Here is a 13,027-nt window from a genome sequence, read left to right on the forward strand (position 1 = left end):
TGGTGAACTTTGCCTAATGGTATATGTAGTTCAAGGTCTGGGATCAGGAGTGTTGGGAGGGAAAAAGGGAGGGAGTGTAGCATTCTTTGCTTATACTGTGACTGTTTACTTTTAGTGAGTTTTCCTCTTTTTTTCTCTGTAGGCAGCAGCTATATTTAACTCAGCCTTTGGAAGTTTTTTGGTGAGTAATGCAATGTTTAAATCTTTCTCTGAAGTGACTTTTTGGGGGTTGGTGAAGGTCAGTTATTTGGAAGACTTGGTGAAAGCTGAAAACATTTTTCAGTTCTGTTAAATGTTCCTATACCTTTCTATTCATTATGGTTTGAATAAAATTACTTACTAAATAAAGGCAATTGATCTTCTGTGGTATGCTTTATATGTTTGAGTTTAATATGCTATTGAATGGGTTAAAGAAATCAATTATAACACAACGTTTCTCTTTATAGAGGTGCTGTCAATATATTGATTGTTTAATGAGGTCTATTAGATTACTATTATTTCCTATCAAGTGGCCAAGGATTTTGAAGAGGAAGCATGACCCAGCTGGTCAGAAAGGAGATGCTAATTTACTTGGTGACATGTCATTTATTTTGCATGTTTCACTGTCACTGGAGCCAGCATCCTGGGTACTTCTGAGAAATCTAAGGGAAAGGAAAAACAAAATTAAGTGAGACCAGGAAACAACTTAAAGGTCAATAATTTTCAAAGATCAGAGAATTCTTTTCTTTTCTTTTCTAGGCGTCAGTCCCTCAGAGAGAGAGAGAGACAGACAGGCAGACAGAGACAGAGAAGACCAGACCAGGCTTCTATACAATAAGAATTTAATCTTTTTATAAAGAATAGAGAATTCTAATCTGTTTCTTGTGGTGATCCTTTTAAAAAAAACTGGATGATTTGACAAGGGTTTGAGTTTTATAAAAGATCGCAAAAGCTGCTTGAGTTTTGGGGAGTTGTTAATGGAATGTTTTGATTTAAATCCTTGAACTTAGGTGAAATGCGTGAAGATAAATTAAAATACTATCCAGGGAATATATGTCTCATTCATCTCATTCAAGCAGTTAGATTAGACTGATTTATATGTAAACAAAAAGAAAATCAATGGTACATAAATTAGCTTGAGGATAGGACTGTCCTAAATTTGAATTCACTTTATATCACCACCCATTGTATATCCAACCTCTTCACCAATATATTTGCTGTTATTTAATTAGACTCACATGAGTGCTAAGTAGTTGTATGAAGAATTTGTTGCTATATGTATTTTTATAAAAAAATACTTATATATGTTTAGTGTTATGTTTTTTTTTTAAAGTTATGATAGTCTAGCCTACTGGGATTTCCTTTTTGTCAGATTTTAAAGATTCATTAGGTAGGTTATTTAATTGGCATTAATTCCTGATTATTTCTAGCCTCAGTAATTGTCTATTGAGGTAGTTGCTTTCACTTGTTTATATTTTGTTTTCTGTAGAGTGATTTTTAAAAGGCTGCTTCTCTACCCACTATGTCATGTGACCTCTCTAAGACTATAAATTATCGTTGAGTCACTGATCTCTATTAGCGAAAGGAGTTTCCATACCAAGAATTCCCTACATACAGCATCTTCCCTCCCTGGCCCTCTAGCCTCATTCCTTACACTTATAAATGTGGAATTGCAGATCTGTACTAAAGGAAGAAGAAAAGAACAAGAAAAGATTATCAAAAAGATAGTTCTTGTATATTATCATTTTCCAGGAGCAGTGAGGCAGAGTAAAAATGGTGCTAACTAGGCTTGGAACAAGGTTGTGGGTGTGGCTTCAGAACCTGCCTCTGTCACTTGACAGAGTGACCTTGGTCAAGTCAGCTAATCTTGACAAACTTCAGCTTCCGCAGTTGTAATATGGGGATCATGGGCCCCTACGTCACTGGGTTGTGGTGAGGATCAAGTGAGATACCATGTGTATAGCCCCCTGAGATCTTAAAACGCTGTACAAATATCAGCTATTCACACTCACAAGAGTAGTTATTGACTGCAGGGTTCAATCTAGTTGGAAGTCAGTTTGTCCTGAGTTAGGAAGTCATGCACATTTGCTGACCAAAACCTGATTCCCTCAGCTCTGTCTCAGTCTTCAAAATATTGAGGCTTCTTGTCTTCATTGTGACTGTGGGATGGAGGCAATTGGTTATCTATGCAATTAAGACATTCTCTTCCCCACCCGGCACATAGTAGGTGCTCAGGTATTGTACTCTAGTTTATCTGTGTGAAAACTGGCCAATATTCATTCTGCATGGAGCCTCAGGATTTGGAAGGATGGAAAGAGGGGGGCCTTGAGCTGGCTCTTGCAGGTTAGAGAGCATTGAGAGAGGGGGGGATCTGAAGGAGGATCCTGGAATAATCAAAGATGGGTAGGAGCATAGGATGGTGGAAGAGTAGGGAGGATTGTCAGAGCTGAATGGGACAATTACTCTGCTTCTTCCCCTCCATACGCTCCTACCTGCCCCTGCCATGTTTGAGGAACCTTCCAACTCTCTGAATTACCAGTGATGAACTGCTAGGCCCAAATTACAGTTGAGAACTGAAGCTTTAATAGATTTTAACTTTGCAATTTTCAAATGAGAGGCATTTCTTCGAAGGACTTGGAAGATTTGCTTTGTAGATGTAAAACAACCAGATGTGGTTGCACTCCTTTGTTGTTGTTTTTGTTGTTGTTCAGTCATTCAGTCCAACTCTACATGACTCTGTTTGGGGTTTTCATGGCAAAAATAACTGGTTTGCCACTTCCTTTCCCAATGTATCCTCATTTTACAGATGAGGAACTGAAGCAAACAGGGGTTAAGGGACTTGCCCAAGGTCACACAACTAGTAAGTGTCTAAGGCCAGATTTGACCTCCTGTCTTCCTGACTCCAAGGCAGGTGCTCTGTCCAGTGCAGTGTATTGTGGTGGATAAAAGGCTGGCCTCAGAATCAGAAAGACCTGGGTTCAAATCCTGCCTCTGGCGCTATACTGACTCTCTGTCCTATTGAGGTCATTTAAACATCTCTTTGTCCCCAGGCAACTGTCTAAGATTCTAAGTTACATATGAGTTACCAGTCTTCATCAGTGGAGGAAGTTCCCCACACTGATAAAATCACGTCCAAACCCCCTTGCTCACCTTCCCCTTCCACACCTCTTTCTTTGCCCCACCAATTGTTGTAAGTGAAGATTAAAATGACTTGAGGTGGTGGGGAATAGTAGAAAGCAATTTGAACCAGAGGTGGGAGACCTCAGTTCCTTTTTTTTTTTTTGGTTGGGCAGTTGGGGTTAAGTGACTTGCCCAGGGTCACACAGCTAGTAAGTGTTATGTGTCTGAGGCTGGATTTGAACTCAGGTCCTCCTGAATCCAGGGCCGGTGCTCTGTGCACTGCGCCACCTAGCTGCCCCGAGACCTCAGTTCTTGTGGTTCTGCCGTGGACTTTCTGTGAGATCTTGGGCAAGTAACTTAACAGTTCAATTCAACAAACATTTACTAAGCACCTACTGTGTGCCTGGCACTGAGAATACCAAGACAAAAATGAAACGGTCCCTACCTTCAGGACCTTACATTTTACTGGGAGTGGGGTGGGTAGGGACAGTAATACAACATAGATACAAATAAGTAAATGGGATGTAATTTTCAGAGGAAGAGCCTTAACATCCTTATTTGTGAAGTGAAGGCATTGGACTAGATGCTCTGTGAGGTTCCTCCTAGTTTGAACCTGCTGTGTTCTAATATTCAGCCTTCCATGTTCTAATATTCTACATTTGAGCATTTGAGAGTTCAACATTCCATGTTCTAACATTCCTTGCTTGGCCATTCCATATTCTAAGATTCCTTCTTGCTCTAAAATTCCATAATTTTATTACTTTTATTAAAAGTGAGCAGTCCTCAGGTATTCATGTGTGGGCATCTGTAAAGTAGTTTAGAATTTCTCATTGCATTTTAAATTTTGAATGAAATGCATTGATAAGGTGAATTTTTTTTTTAAAGGAAAAAGCAGTCTCCAAAACTTCTTTCTGGTTTTCAGGTAGTTGGGTGCACCATATAAAACATTGTCCATATTTATAGCGAGCTTAATAACATCCCAGGTCTAATTAAAACAGTGTTTTAAAGAACTAATTGTTACAGAAAACTGTTTTTATGTAGCTGGGTTGGTAATAACTAATGATAGATGAATTCAATTTACATAAATTTCAGACCAAGAGAATATTTTAGAATCATGCCATGGAGGATTGCTTTAAGTTAAGAAGTTAATGTCATTATCTCCTCCTTTCATTTAAAAGAGTTCGCTTTACAATAATTGTAGAGCATAATAAGTGATTTGAGATTTCCCGCTTGATGGGGTTTTAATAAAATCTGATAGCATTTTAGTAATTCTGGGTGGTTGGTGAGCTGGGTTTTTGCTGTTATGAAATAATCCTGATGATGGAAGGGCTGTGCATAAGGCCAAGTTCAGCAGGCTTCCATGCTTTTGCATCCACATATGAAGCATGGAGCATTTCTCAAATACACTGAGTGGTGATTCTCTGGGGAATTGGATTAGGGATTCTGGATGTCTTTGTTTAATTTCAAAAGGCGTGCAATGCTTGAGAAGTATTAGTAATTTACCAGAGTTACATTTTGAGTGTATGATTTGGTCACACTCTAGCTTCAGGTCTCAGGGAGAGAATTTCTCTCCCTGCCCCCCTCCCCCACTAACAGCCCCCCCAAAAAAAAAATTAGTCTAAAAGGTAAGAAAAGAAATGGCTACATTGGGCATGTGAGTTTGGTGTGAGTCTTACATTCTAATGGAGTTCCACAGCATTCTAGCAGTTGGTTGTAGGTTGGTGAAAGACCTCTTGAGCCATCCGTGGCCGAGCGTTTCTAGCCAAATGAGATGAACCAGGTTTGTGTCCTGGACACCAGCTTTCAGAAGCTGATCTTTGAGGGTTATTGTATTTGTTTGCAGTGAGAGAGCTGGCCCCAAATCCTTGTGGGCCTAGGGCCAAGACCTGCCTGACCCTGGGTGAGAACCTCTCAGTTCTAGAGGCAGCTCTCTAAGATTGTTGCAGAGAGGGTTTCCATCCTATGCTGGTAGAGGGTTACCTCACCTGGGAGTTTGCTCTACCGGTGTAATCACAGGGTTAGTCCCTATCAGCTAGGGACTAGCTGGCTAGCTGGTACAGTGGATAGAGCATTAGGCCTAGTCAGGAAGACCTGAGTTCAAAATAGGCCTCAGATACTGTGTGTGACCCCAATTAAGTCACTTAACCTCTCTTTGCCTCAGTTTCCTCAGCAGTGAAAATGAGGATAATAACAGCACCTACCTCTCAGGGTTAGTGCGAGAATCAAATGAGATAATATTTGTAAAAAGCACTTAGTATAGTGCTTGACACTTAGTAGGTGTTTTATAACCGCTTCTTCCCTTACCGTCTTCCCCCTCCCCCCCAAATTTCTTTTTCCCAGGTACTTTACTTTCATTTCCAGAAGAGGATAGGGGTAGGGGTGGGGGATTACATTTTTTACACAGTGCCTCTCATTACTACATTCTTCTCCTTTGATGTAGTGGTTGTTGCTACTTCCAGAAGCTCATCTAAGAAGAAGGTGTCAGGACAGAGAAAAAAAAAATTAAACTTAAAAAATCTCCTTGCCACTGGAGGATTGGAGTGGGAGATCTAGCCATCTCTCACTCCTGTAACCCAACTTAACTACCTCAGTTGTTCTCTGGCCTTAGCCCTAGTTCTCTCCAGTTTCAATTTTAAAATCTAAGCAGAACAGATGTCATGTTGCTTGCCTTCTCATTGGGTGGGGAAGGGACCAAAGGGACAGAGAGTAGGAATTCAATTTTTTTTTAAATGAATGATAAAAGTAAATAAGTAATAGATTTATTTGAATAAAAAAGAAAAGGAAAACCAATTAAAAATCCACAATTTTTACTTAGCTGTCACTTCCCAGTATTTACTCCACTCCCCTCCAAACTCCATCCCACTCCTTCTTTGGAACAAAGGAACGCAGTGTAGAAAACAAGCAGCCACGTTGTTTGACAGTATGCCTCATTCGGCACCTAAATTCTACACTTCTCTGCCAAGAGGATTCCTCATCAGTCTTTTCCCTTCTGTCTAACGTTGGCGAAAGTGTAGGGGCTGTTGACTTGAATGTTGCAAAGGATGGTTGTTGACCAGGGCCTGGATCCTTCAATACTTTTTCATTTCTGTGAAGCAGGAACATGATTTTATTTGGCTTGTGCTTATTCAGTATTCCGTTTTCATTCAATGCATAAGATTATTCCGATAGTTTTTACTCCAGTATTAACTTACCCAGATAATTCACTTTGTGTCCTACACTCCTCCACATGTGTGTAACTTGTTTTGCATCTTGTCCACAAGTAGAGCATTCTTTCAGTTCCGTTGTCTTCATTTTAAAGAAGTTTGATTGATCCTCGTTTTTGTTTTTTTTTTATCACAGTCATTTCTGGAAATACTTCTCTCCTTTTCCCCACCTCACTCCTCTTCCACTCCCAACAAATTGACCCTTTTCATGTGACATACAATACAGTACACAATATTTTCCCCTCTTCTCTGAGATGGTGAGAGGGGAGTAAGTGCCCTTACCAAAAGGTCCCTGGGACCATTTGTTTTTCAATTACTCAGTGTTTTTTTTTCCCTGTTTTTAGTAATCATTTCACTTACATTGTAGTTATTTAGTATATTGTTATTCTGGTTCTGCTCATTTTATTTGTGTTAATTATACAAGTCTTTTATCATAGGAATAATTAATTCCTACATGTCTTCCCAGGTGGCTCTGATTCTTATCAGTCACTGTACGAAACTGTCCCATTACTTTCGTGTACTACAGTACTTTCTTTTAGCCATTTTTCAATCAATGAGTGTTCTTTGTTTCCTTTTTTTTTTCTGGTTACCACAAATGGTGTTGTTATCAATACTTTGGTATACTTTGGTATTGGACCCTTGTTCTTGTCCTTGATTTTCTTGAGTTATATTCCCAGTAGTGAGACTTTATGGTTGAAGGTTATGAACAGTGTAGTCCTTTGTCTTTGTGATTTCCAATTGATATCCCTGCCAGCAAGAAAATGGAAATGAGTAGCAATAGTCATTGTTGGAGGGGCTGTGGAAAGACAGGCACATTCATTCACTGTTGGGAGAGCTTTGAATGTGTCCATCTTCCCAGGTTACCAACATATAATTATGAAGGGAAAGTGACTGAGCTCTTTTATACCATGGTAGGTGTGGAAGAGAAGGAACTAAACTCAAAGAATAAGAAATGTCTTTTACCAGAGTTCACTGAGGCCAAGACTGTGGCTCAAAGGGAAGGGACCAGTTTTAAACTAACCATTAGGAAACTAGTTTTAAGTGTAGCAGAAAGGGTGGTGAGAAAACTTGGATTGAAATCCCAGATCACTCTCTTTCCAGTTGTGTGACCTTTGCAGAAATCACTTTGGCCCTCTGAACTTCAGTTTCACCATAAAATGGGAGTAATAACACATTTCCTACCTCATAGGATTTTTGTGACGAAAGGATTTTGCCCATCTCTGAAGTGCAGAAAAATAGTTAAAATTAGTGGGCTAACAGGACAACATTGTACACTGCATTTGAATTGGGATGCAAAAATTTAGCACCTAGCACAGTGCCTTACTCACAGTATGCATTTAATAAATGCTTAATAAAGTAAACTGAACAGGATAACAGAGCATCTCACTGAAACATTGTGCACTGTATTTAAACTGGGATATAAAAGCTTAGCACCCAGCACAAAAACTTATATACAGTTGGCATTTAATAATTACTTCTTCTTGAAAAAAATTGCCAGATCAATATTAGAGGGTGGCGAGGTAGGCGGTGGGTAGAGTGCTGGGCCTGGAGTCAGGAAGATTCATCTTTCCGAGTTCAAATTTGGCCTCAGACGTTTACTAGCTATGTGACCCTGGGCAAGTCACTTAACCCTGTTTGCCTCAGTTTCCTCATTTGTAAAATGAGCCAGAGAAGGAAATGGCAAACCACTCCAATGTCTCTGCCAAGAAAACCCTAAATGGTGTCATGAAGATTCAGACATGGCTGAAACAACTGAACAACAGCAAAGCTACAGCTGCAACAGTAGCATCGAAGCCAAGTTGAATACCTGTTAAAGAATCAACTTCATAGGGTAGGTATAATAATCCCAAACTTTGTGTCTGGAAGATCTAGATTCAGATTTTGCCTCTGACATTTCCTTAGTGGCTTTGTAACCATGGACAAATTATTTAACTCCTCAGAGCCTTATTTTCTTTGTAACATGGGGATAGTAAAGCACCTATCTTGCAGAGTTATTGTGAGGATCAAATGATAAGGTCAGTAGGGAAAGCACTATATAATGTGATTGGTTGTGGTGGTGGTTATTACTGTCCTACTACTTGCCAGACCCCCATGGGGGAAACTAAGGCACATAAGATATGGTCTCTGTTCTCAATCTCAACTAGATTATAATCTAGTTGATAGAGCATGCCATTAATATGTAGTAAGTTAGATAAGGACAAAAGCTTTAAATAACCACTTAAGACAACAATATCTTGAGGTATCAGTCCATGAATTTGGATGGGAAAAGTTACATTGTTATTTTTATTTACTTCTAACAAAAATTTAGTATTTCCTTCACTTATTTATAAACACTTATAAACATAAAGATGTTCTTAGACTTCACCAGATTTCCAGAGAGGGTCCAGGACACAAAAAAAGGCTAAAAACCGCTGCTTTAGGTGATGTCTCAATCTTCATCCTCTAGGGATTAGAATAAAAACTGTTGGCGAGCATGCTGTCTGAATGGGAGAGCTGGGACAAGGGAAATCTTTGTGATCCAACAGACCCCTTTGCTCCTCAGTAAATCTAGCATAGCCTGTGCTTGCCTTTCCTGGTCAGAAAGCCTGCATGCCTATGTGCTTATGCATCAAGCAATATTTTTAGCACAGAAATATTGTGGTAACTGCTCTGTGGATTTGTTTCTTCTACAAGGTTTAATCTAAAATAGTCAGCCTAAATATAAAAGGGCCTTTGTTGATCAATAAAAATGTATAGAATCTGTACCTATTGCATTTTAACAGCATAATGCCTTATATTACTTGACAGGACTTCTGCAGCAAGTAAATGCATTAGTCATAGTGTCCATTTTTCTTGCAAATTTGTGACATAGATTTAATTATGGGAATGACCAGCAACTTACAAATCTAATTTTAGGAGAGGCTGAGCCAACTTTTTTTTTTTATTTTAATAATGATGGATTTTTTTTAAAGCAATGATTTCATTACTATTTAAAGAAATCTAGTGGTGTAGAACTAGCCAATTGACTGAAGTTATTTTATTACCCTTTAACAAATGCCACATACCTTCATCTTTTTTTAAATTAATTTTTAAAATGTTGTCATCCCCAAACTGTGAAAATTCCTGTTTATGTACATCTGTTTAGCTAAAACAAACAGACAAACAGATAAATCAATAAATATCTTGAAGAAGACCTGGCTTCTTTCATAGGATACCTCCAGAGCTACCACCCACATAAAGGCCTTTTCTGATCTTTCTCTACTTGTTAGTACTCTTTCTCTCTCAAGATTACTTTAATTTTTTTTTATATTTACTTTGTGTTTTCTTGTGTGTACATACTCTATCTTCTACCCCCGCTCCCCAACCCAACAGACTATAATCTCCTTGAGGGCAAGGATTATTTCATTTTTGCTTTTGAATTCCCAGCACTTACTTAGCATAGTTCTTTCCTTGTATATAGCAGCTGGTGAATAAATATTTGTGGAACTAAGCTGAATAGAATGAGTAAACATGAAGACCTTTTGGTAAGGTATTTGTAATACAGGCGACGTGTCATGATGGGAGGGAGCTGCCCTAGAAACCAGGAAGACCTGGATTCAGGTCCTGCCTCTGATGAGAACTGTCTTTATGATCCCCCTGGGTAAGTCACTTAGCTTCTTTTTCTAGGCAGCCTGCCAGGATTTTAAATTATAAAGATGGCACTGAGCTGTGTTAGTAGAGGGAATTTCCATACTTGGGAGTTCCATATACCAATGAAATCCCAGCTCTAATCCTTATCCTAATCCTTATGTATATTAAGTTCCCTGGGACTCATGACCACTACCATTGGTAGAAATTTAGATTAAATTTCATAAATTTGAGTCTTAACCTGCTAAAATAATGACTAGTTGACTACATTGAACCTAATGGACACTTAATCATTGTTATTTGATTAGTATGCTTATGACACTCCTCATTTCCTGCTTTTATCGTATTAACACAATTTCCCAAAAACTGATGTGCTACAAAACTTTCTTTTTTTCCCTATTCTTGAAGATGGGGCTCCTTAGTTCTAATGTCTTATTTTTGGTTCTTAAAACTTGTCCCAGTCATGACCCACATTTGGAAGTCATTGTAACTTCAGAAAATATCTGGGTAGGTGGAGAAGTGAAGAGGTGAAGCCCCATGATTCCTACAAGATGGAGACTCCTTCAAGAAGAATAGAATATGTATATGTGTGTGTGTGTACATGTATATACATATACATACATGTGCGTGTGCACGCACACACACACACATATACATGCACATATATATTAGGCATTTGAGAACTCCATAAGTTTATTTAGCAGAGTACAGCTTCGGTTTCATAATCCACTAGCGAATAATCCAAGAGATCTCTCCTCCTCAGGAAATGAGGAAGCAGCATGAGTCCTTAGTCCTCTAAGTCATCAACTCTAGAGGACTATTTCAGTATCTTGAAGAACAAACTAGCCTAATATGGATGGGGGGAAGGAATCTGTATATTGCTTCTACCATGATATAGATATGTGTATGTGTGTGTGTAGGGGTGTGTGTGTGGTGTGTTGTGTGTGTGTGTGTGTGCGTGTAGATAGTTATTGCTATTAATTGCCATGAATTATACATATATTTTTTTAAACCTTGACCTCCCCTCACCCCCCAGCACAGGTTTCTTTCACAGCATTTGTCCCTCCCTTTGCATTTTACAATGAAGCTAAGTTTGGAAGTTTAAAATCCATCCTTGGTCTCAGGCTTTTGAAGAAACATTGATCCCTTCTAAGAAGCTTTACTCTTGTGTTTTTGAGAAAAGTCAGGATGCAGTTTGCTCTGTTGACAGTCACAAATGCCTTATTTGGCTCTGCCTAGCATGGTTCATTCAGCCGCTTCCTGCTACCTTTTGTTCTCAGGGAATCAAATGCATCCATTTAAAGCCTGAAACTTCAATCAGCAGAAGGACCTGTCATCCTGAATGGAAGAAAGAACACACATCTCTTTTCTTTTTTTACTGTGCTAGCTCCAAGGAAGAAGTGCATCCTCTGTTTAGGCAGGTTTCTTGAAGTACCGGCTTGTGATCAGAAGTCAGGCTCGCTTTGTAGGCGCCTCCCTCAATGGAAGAGCAGTGTACGTAATGTCAGATTTAAAAGTAAATATATTAGATTGTCTAAGAGGCTCTTACAAAAACAACAATAAAACAAAGTGACTCTTACAGTCTAGCCGTACAAGGAATACAAATAGCAGCCATGATGAGAACCATGTGGCAGGCACTGTTCCCCTGATTCTGTTGTCCCTGGATAGAAGGTGCCATGTCTCTCCTGGTCTCTCTCCATCCTAAGGGTTTTCCTGGATGTCCAGCTTTGTATTCTTGCACCTCCAGACATATGGCTGCTCCCTGAAAATAATTGAATCAGTATTCATGACTGCTAAAAAATCATGTCTCTATCTTAGGATATTACACGTGACATTAATAGAATTACTTAAAATAAAATTCTGTTTGTTTGAAGTGTAAAATGGGGCCAAGCATAGAAGAATGATTGAGCAATTATGAAAGACTAACTTTGATCTTTAGTAATCTAATTTGCAAATATTAAGTGCAAATAGCAAATATTAAGGGTGGAAGGGAAGTTGATACCACAAGGATAATGGAGCCAGAAAGAACAAATTGTATAAAATCATCTTGATAGCTCCTTTAGGATGGAATTACAAAAATTCGTGGGTGAAAGTGTGAATATTATTTTACAGTTTTACAGCTGTAAATCATCTTTTAAAAACTTAGTGTAATTATATGGTAAAAGTATTCTCCCTCACTTCAAATTTGCTAAAGCAATTCTTCTCTGTTTCTTCTTGCTCCCATCACAGCTTATTTTCTGTTATACTAACCTACAGACATGTTTTTATCCTCCCAATAGATGTAGTACCCCCATTCAGGACAGAGACTGTCCCATTTTTTTATATGGGTTATTTGTATCCTCAGTGCCTAGCACAGGGTCCTGCATGTAGTAGGTGATCAATAAATGTTCATTGAATTGATTGGCCCTCAGAAACCAATGATCCGTTGATCCATATAATGATCCATTGCTGGGATGAAGCTTCCCGTTGGTATAGCAAGTTGACTCCCAGCTTTTTGGGTGATCGTCAGAGCTTCATGGAATGCCATCCCTTGAAGCTTGGACTAGCAGTTTTGGTGCTCAAGGTAAATGGTGTCAACTACACTTTCAAATCAACTTTTAACGACAAATTCAGTCTGGAAAGTAGTAGGGTATTCTGGAACACTGCTTATATATAGAGGAGCCAGAGATCCAGGGACATTGTGAGGCTATTTCTAGAGAGACAGGAGCAGGAAGGAAATATACCATTTGGTAGATTTTTAAAATTTTAATTATTCTTGTTAAAGAGGTAATTAACTTAGCTCTTTTATGTGTTGCTGTAGGAATGTAAGTGCTGACAGTGCCCTTAAATTTCAGTGCCCTGGAGCAAAGCCCCATTAGCCCCACCCTAGGAATGCCTGTGCCAGTTCTGTGTGAAGCTTCTCTGTGTGTCCAGATTTATTTGCTACTACTCATTTGCCACATTTTCATTAGTCTTCTCTCCAGAGCTACTCAATTATTATTCTTATTTTTGCATTGGTTTTTGTGATACTTCTGCCAAGTAGGAACATTTCATCACTATGATCTGTTGCAATTTTAATTCTCTTCCATAACAGAACGTTTGATCCATTGATATGAGTTTATTGGTCTATTGTTGTTATG

At 38.8% G+C, this 13,027-nt stretch overlaps 1 protein-coding gene across 6 annotated transcripts in view; it reads left to right on the top strand.

The window, feature by feature from the left end:
* Positions 1-13,027, top strand: part of SLC10A7 (solute carrier family 10 member 7) — a 282,712-nt gene that overhangs the window by 89,266 nt on the left and 180,419 nt on the right. For 4 of the 6 annotated variants that reach the window (XM_020978290.2, XM_020978291.2, XM_020978288.2 and 1 more), the window contains one exon: positions 143-181. The exons of 1 other annotated variant lie outside the window; for it this stretch is intronic. In XM_020978290.2, coding sequence (XP_020833949.1) covers positions 143-181 — 39 coding nt within the window. Of the gene's footprint in view, positions 1-142; positions 182-738; positions 909-13,027 lie in introns of those variants that run through there. One more of the 6 variants, XM_078148544.1, reaches the window with a different exon arrangement.

This window comes from Phascolarctos cinereus, unplaced genomic scaffold (assembly GCF_003287225.1).
Source record: "Phascolarctos cinereus isolate Bilbo 61053 unplaced genomic scaffold, phaCin_HiC Scaffold_9;HRSCAF=440, whole genome shotgun sequence".
Classification (NCBI taxonomy): domain Eukaryota; kingdom Metazoa; phylum Chordata; class Mammalia; order Diprotodontia; family Phascolarctidae; genus Phascolarctos; species Phascolarctos cinereus.